The sequence below is a fragment of the Sceloporus undulatus genome, chromosome 1 (genome assembly GCF_019175285.1).
Source record: "Sceloporus undulatus isolate JIND9_A2432 ecotype Alabama chromosome 1, SceUnd_v1.1, whole genome shotgun sequence".
Taxonomy (NCBI): domain Eukaryota; kingdom Metazoa; phylum Chordata; class Lepidosauria; order Squamata; family Phrynosomatidae; genus Sceloporus; species Sceloporus undulatus.
Genome location: NC_056522.1, coordinates 125,085,240 through 125,092,485, shown reverse-complemented (window position 1 = coordinate 125,092,485; position 7,246 = coordinate 125,085,240). Strand labels below are relative to the sequence as shown.

At 41.3% G+C, this 7,246-nt stretch overlaps 1 protein-coding gene across 1 annotated transcript in view; it reads right to left on the bottom strand.

The window, feature by feature from the left end:
* IMPG1 (interphotoreceptor matrix proteoglycan 1) overlaps positions 1–7,246 on the bottom strand; it is a 130,513-nt gene that overhangs the window by 101,052 nt on the left and 22,215 nt on the right. Inside the window, exon 2 of the mRNA XM_042446904.1 lies at positions 3,821–4,054. Coding sequence (XP_042302838.1) covers positions 3,821–4,054 — 234 coding nt within the window. The remainder of the gene's footprint in view (positions 1–3,820; positions 4,055–7,246) is intronic.

Sequence of the window (7,246 nt, the reverse complement as noted above, 5' to 3'; positions counted from 1 at the left end):
TCCGTGTATAAAAAAAGAAGGGCCGACTGTACCTTTGTGTGTCTTATTAAGGGGTTTCCATATTGGCAATTTCATCCAAGTCTACAAAATAGAGAAAACACACTAGTGAGCTGCAGGGATGTATTTCTTCAACATATTGCTCTCATAGGAAACAGTGGTCAATCTGAGAAATTTTCTCTCACTATAACAAAGTACCCGAAAACTCTGCAGTTTTAAAAAAATTGACAGTTTGGGACTTATCACGTGCAAATTGTGCAGATTTTTTGTGCAGATACTTTAAACTACAGCCATTCGTGCAGAAAAACAGCACAGTGTCAGTCACTTACCATATCAGCCTAAACTACTCCATAGGATTTTGTCGCGGGGATAAATGAACAGACACCCTTGTTAACAACCCTCAGAGTCTTTTTGAAAAACTGTTCATGGAATAGAGCTTTATTGAATTTTTAGGCCTACCTTTTGAGGAAGGAGTTTAAAAAAAAACTTGCAGTAAATAAGAGCCCTGTGAAACTCTTGATTGAATCTAATTTACAGTCACATGCCTAAAGCCATCCACCAACTAAGGAGCAGTGGCTGAATTTCTTTGATGCAAGAAAAACAAATAATTGGTCAAGGGTTGTGAGTGACTGTGACAGAAATAAAGAAAGGCTATGGAAAGAGCAGGAAAGAAATAATTGTATCTCACCTCTTAGCCGATAATAAGCTTGATGGCTTGCTAAAATCTGCTTCACTGACTCTTGAGGGCAAACCTTCACTCCAGTTGGAAAAAAGAAGATCTCTTGTTCGATGCTTGGCCATATCAAATATTCTCGAATAGTTGATACTCTAGACCTCTTTGTAGTTCTCTCTGACTTTTCCAGACCCAGAGCATCTGCAAGGTTGGCTTCATCGTGATTAATTTTATTTGGAGTTTCTGCAAGAGGAAAGATGAAGAGAAACAGACTGTTCAGTGAGACACAAAACAGAAAATAGATTATTTTTTTTCTAAAAGTAGACCAAGACCGCAAAATATTGATGGCCATGACAAAACCATTGCCTCTTCTGTAAAGGCAAGGAACCTGGTGCCTGGGTTACAATTATCGTTCCGCCATCTTTCGTAACACCGAAAATTTCGTAACCCGAAAAGGCTTTCCGTAGCACTGGAAAGCTTATGCACTTTGAGCATTGAATTCGCACCGAAATGAATTCGTAACCCGAAAAATTTCGTCACCCGAAACAGTTTTTGCCAATCAACTTTTTCGTATCCGAAAATTCGTAACCCGATCATTTCGTATCCCGAGGCACCAGGTACTGAATATTTTCAGTGACAGATATGTTCTAAGATTTACCAGATAGAAAGAAATTTCCCTTCAAGCAAACCCCTAACACTAAAATGTAGGGATAGTTCAGAACCTGAGGCCCTGGACGCTTTCAGACTATTCAGTTATAGTTTAATTACACAATTAATTATTATGTAAACAGGTCATCAGTCTGGGCACTCCTGGGGTCCCAAACCCAGCCCTCTGGGTGATCACAGATGGCCATGGTCCCTTCCCCTTGACTTTTTGTCCCTTGCCTGATGAATAGTAGTTTCTCATGCTGCAGAAAAAACAAATGTTCTTTTGCAGCATTTTCACCATATTCAAACTTCCCAAAGTGCTGCACAGGGATTATTCCCCTGTGAAAAATATGTGGGTTTTGTGCAAAACTTGCTTTCTGTGAAGAGGAAAATGTTTTCTGTCCAAGAATACTGTTTTCTGCACAGAAAACAGAATGGGGGTAGGTTGTTGTTTGTAATTACTAATTCCCCACAAAATTTCTGGACCTTGAATAACAAGAGAAAATTGTGCAAAAGTTATGTTGTTCAGTTATTCTTGACAGGGGTTCCAACTATTGGACTACCTGTTGTTGTTGTTTTTTACTTGGTTGGAATATATTTTTACACTTCCACTAAGTCTCCATTAATTTGGTGTGTTTCTCAAATGAACGTTCCTTCTCCCTGATTTAAAAAGGCTGTCTCTCTCTGCAGAAGGAGCTTGCCTTTTGTCTCATTCTGTAGCTCAATGGTCTCAACCTTCCTAATGCCATGACCCTTTAATACAGTTCCTCATCTTGTGGTGACCCTCAACCATAAAATCGGTTCCTAAGACCTAAAAATATGTGTTCCAAGGGTCTTAGGTGACCCCTGTGAAGGGTCATCAACCCCCAAAGGGATCGCGACCCACAGTTGAAACTACTGCTGTAGCTTCTGCCAGGCTTCCTGGCTTGAGTTATATCAAACTGTTTGTTCTCCACACGTTTTACTTCCTAATGTACATGTATGCTTCTTTCATTGGGCTCAGAGGTGCATGTTTCTCTGGGATAATTGGCTTTGCATATTGAAAGGGGACACCATGCCCCTGCCCGGTATAAGGGACATATCTGCACTACACAGTTATAGCAGATTTAGGCCTGAAACAGACATGTAGATGGGGGTTAGCTTCTGGCCTTTCTGGGGCATGGAGTTCACATGAAGCACACCCCCCAGAGTGACTAGAAGCTGCCCAGGGCTGTCCCATGCCACCTAAGCAGCCCCAAAATCATCCCCAAAAGGAGCAGATCTTTGTCTGCTCCTTGGGGATTAATCAGGAAGTATCCCTCAGGGCCATGGTGTGTTTGCCCATGGTCCCATGGCATTGGGCTGGGAGCAGCTTTTGACATCCTCCTGCTGTCGGCTTCATTCCTTAGAGTATTTTATTATCATGACAGTATCCCAGCTGAGCCCTGAAACCCACTGGGTGAACTTGGGCAAGTCACTTGCTCTCAGCCTCAGGGGAAGGCAATGACAAAACCTCTCTGAACAAATCTTGCCAAGAAAACCCCGATAGGTTATCTTAGGGTTGCCATAAATTGAAATTACTTGAAAGCAACAGAACACCAAAATCTTATGGAATCTTAGGATTGTATTTGGTGAGGTGTTATATGCTGGGGTTTGGTTCCAAGATCCCCTGTGTATAACAAAATCCGTGTATGCTCAAGTCCCATTAAATATAATGACGTAGCAAAATGGTGTCCCTTATAAAAAAATGGAAAATCAAGGTAAATTTATACTTTTTTGGAACATTTTCAAACCGTGTATGCTTGAATCCGTGTATAAAAAATCCGTGTATAAGAAGGGCCGACTGTACCTATTGTGTGTCTTATTAAGGGGTTTCCATATTGGCAAATTTCATCCAAGTCTACAAATAGAGAAAACACACTAGTGAGCTGCAGGGATGTATTTCTTCAACAATATTGCTCTCATAGGAAACAGTGGTCAATCTGAGAAATTTTCTTCTCACTATAACAAAGTACTCAAAAACTCTGCAGTTTTAAAAAAGAATTGACAGTTTGGGACTTATTCAGTGCAAATTGTGCAAGATATTTTTGTGCAGAATACTCTTAAACTACAGCATTTTCAGTGCAGAAAACAGCACAGTGTCAGTCACTTACCATATCAGCCTAAACTACTCCATAGGATTTTTGTAGCGGGGGATAAATGAACAGACACCCTTGTTAACAACCCTCAGAGTCTTTTTGAAAAACTGTTCATGGAATAGAGCTTTATTGTAATTTTTAGAGCATACCTCTTTTGAGGAATGGAGATTTTAAAAAAAACTTGCAGTAAATAAAAGAGCCCTGTGAACTCTTGATTGAATCTAATTTACAGTCACATGCCTAAAGCCATCCACCAACTAAGGAGCAGTGGCTGAATTTCTTTGATGCAAGAAAAAACAAATAATTGGTCAAGAGGTTGTGAGTGACTGTGACAGAAATAAAGAAAGGCTATGGAAAGAGCAGGAAAGAAATAATTGTATCTCACCTCTTAGCCGATAATAAGCTTGATGGCTTGCTAAAATCTGCTTCACTGACTCTTGAGGGCAAACCTTCACTCCAGTTGGGAAAAAAGAAGATCTCTTTGTTCGATGCTTGGCCATATCAAATATTCTCCGAATAGTTGATACTCTAGACCTCTTTGTAGTTCTCTCTGACTTTTCAGACCCAGAAGCATCTGCAAGAAGTTTGGCTTCATCGTGATTAATTTTATTTGGAGTTTCTGCAAGAGGAAAGATGAAGAGAAACAGACTGTTCAGTGAGCTACAAAACAGAAAATAGATTATTTATTTTTTCTAAAGAGTAGACCAAGACCGCAAAATATTGATGGCATGACAAACACAATTTGCCTCTTCTGTAAAGAGCAAGGTACACTGGTGCCTCGGGTTACGAAATTAATTCGTTCCGCCATTCCTTTCGTAACCCGAAAATTTCGTAACCCGAAAAGGTTTTCCGTTAGCACTGGAAAGCCTATAGCTGCACTTTGCAGCATTTGAATTTCGCGCCGAAATGAATTTCGTAACCCGAAAAATATTTCGTAACCCGAAACAGTTTTTGCCAATCCAACTTTTTCGTATCCCGGAAATTTCGTAACCCGATCATTTCGTATCCCGAGGCACCAGTGTACTGAATAATTTTCAGTGACAGAATATGTTCTAAGATTTACAAGAGTTAGAAATGAATTTCCCTTCAAGTCAAACCCCTAAACTAAATGTAGGTAGTATCAGAACCTGAGGCCAGGGACGCTTTCAGACTATTCAGTTATAGTTAATTACACAATTAATTATGTAATGTAAACAGGTCACAGGTTTGGCACTCATGGGGTCCCAACCCAGCCCTCTGGGTGATCACAGATGGCCATGGTCCCTTCCCCTTGACTTTTTGTCCTTGCCTGATGAATAGTAGTTTTCTCCATGCTGCAAGAAAAAACAAATGTTCTTTTGCAGCATTTTCACCATATTCAAACTTCCCAAAGTGCTGCACAGGAATTATTCCCCTGTGAAAAATATGTGGGTTTTGTGCAAAACTTGCTTTCTGTGAAGAAGGAAAATGTTTTCTGTCAAAGAAATACTGTTTTCTGCACAGAAAACAGAATGGGGGTAGGTTGTTGTTTGTACATATAATAATTCCCCCACAAAATTTCTGGACCTTGAATAACAAGAGAAAATTGTGCAAAAGTTATGTTGTTCAGTTATTCTTGACAGGGGTTCCCAACTATTGGAATACCTGTTGTTGTTGTTTTTTATCTTGGTTGGAATAATATTTTTTACACTTCCACTAAAGTCTCCATAATTTGGTGGTTTCTCAAATAGAACAGTTCCTTCTCCATGATTTTAAAAAGGCTGTCTCTCTCTGCAGAAGGAGCTTGCCTGTTGTCTCATTCTGTAGCTCAATGGTTCTCAACCTTCCTAATGCCATGACCCTTTAATACAGTTCCTCATCTTGTGGTGACCCTCAACCATAAAATCGGTTCCTAAGACCATAAAAAATATGTGTTTTCCAAGGGTCTTAGGTGACCCCTGTGAAAGGGTCATTCAACCCCCAAAGGGATCGCGACCCACAGGTTGAGAACTACTGCTGTAGCTTCTGCCAGGCTTCCTGGCTTGAGTCATATCAAACTGTTTGTTCTCCACACGTTTTACTTCCTAATGTACATGTATGCTTCTTTCATTAGGGCTCAGAGGTGCATGATTATATCATGGGATAATTGGATCTTGCATATTTGAAAGGGGACACATGCCCCCTGCCCGGTATAAGGGACATATCTGCACTACACAGTTATAGCAGATTTAGGCCTGAAACAGACATGTAGATGGGGTTAGCTTCTGGCCTTTCTGGGGGCATGGAGTTCACATGACGCACACCCCCAGAGTGACTAGAAGCTGCCCAGGGCTGTCCCAGTGCCACCTAAAGCAGCCCAAAATCATCCCCAAAAGGAGCAGATCTTTTCTGCTCCTTTGGGGATTAGATCAGGAAGTATCCTCAGGGCCATGGTGTGTGTTTGCCAATTGGGCTGGGAGCAGCTTTTGTACACTCCTTCCTGCCTGTCGGCTTCATTCCTTAGAGTATTTTTATTATCATGACAGTATCCCAGCTGAGCCATGAAACCCACTGGGTGAACTTGGGCAAGTCACTTGCTCTCAGCCTCAGGGGAAGGCAATGACAAAACCTCCTCTGAACAAATCTTGCCAAGAAAACCCCGATAGGTTTATCTTAGGGTTGCCATAAATTGAAAATTACTTGAAAGCACAGAACACACAAATCTTATGGAATCTTAGGATTTGTATTTGGTGAGGTAGTTTTATTTCTCATAGCTGTTTGAATATTATGGCAGAGCATTTTAAGTACCTCACCAAACTACTGGCTACTTTAGGATGGAGAAATGACAGATAAGATGGACCAGATACAACCTTGTGATACAGATACATCCTAAGACAACCTTTTCTGATGCAGCAATACATTTTTCTTTAAGTGGCCACAAGGGCCTTGTTCATTCTATTAATACATTATTATTTTTTAGGAGCCAGCATGTTGCAGTGGTTTGAGTCTTGGGCTAAGACTCTGGAGACCCTGCTCAGCCATGAAACTCCTGGGAAAGTCGCATTCTCTCAGCTTCAGGGGAAGATTAGGACAAACCTCCTTTGAACAAAACCTGCCAAGAAAACTCCATCTTAGGTTCATCTTGGGTCACCATAAGTCAGAAATGATTTGAAGGTCCATCACACACACACACACACACACACACACACACTGCTATTCCATCTGGGACTGCCACACTGAAGTTCAAAACAAGGTGCTCAGTGTTGATCACATGGCTGAACACCTTGTTGTGATTTCAGTGGATGATGTGCATCATCACTCCCACCAATGGTGATGCACCCATATTGTACAGCAGGACACTATGTAAACAGTCACCCAGCATTGCTAGAGAGTGCTCTGGATTTTCCTGGAAAATATGGAGAAGAAGGTAAGTCTTTTTAATGCAGTTTAAGGCAGGCATGGTTCAAATTCGATGGGAAACTGGCCTCAAGTCATGAAGACAGAGTGTGGTCAAATTGGGACTTTGGCTCTGCATTGTAAAGACAAGTTATGGTGAGGGCAGTGGGAAACCAGTTCATTTGGCCCGTGTAGACATCTCCCTAGAAGTGGCATGGAGAGGATAAAAAGTACAATGACATGGGAATGGAGACAATAAGAGAAAGAAGAGTGACTAAGGAGTGGGAGAGGAAAAGATGGGATGGCAAGGGAATCAGAAGAGATAGAGAGCAGAGTTTGAGAGAGTGAGAGCATGATGTGTTTGGGTGTGAAAGGGGGAGAATAACTGCATTGACAGGGGAAGAGTAGCAGGGTGAGAGCAAAGCAAAGTGCACACATATACACAAGCAGAGGTAAGAGTTTGGTCCATTAAAACTGG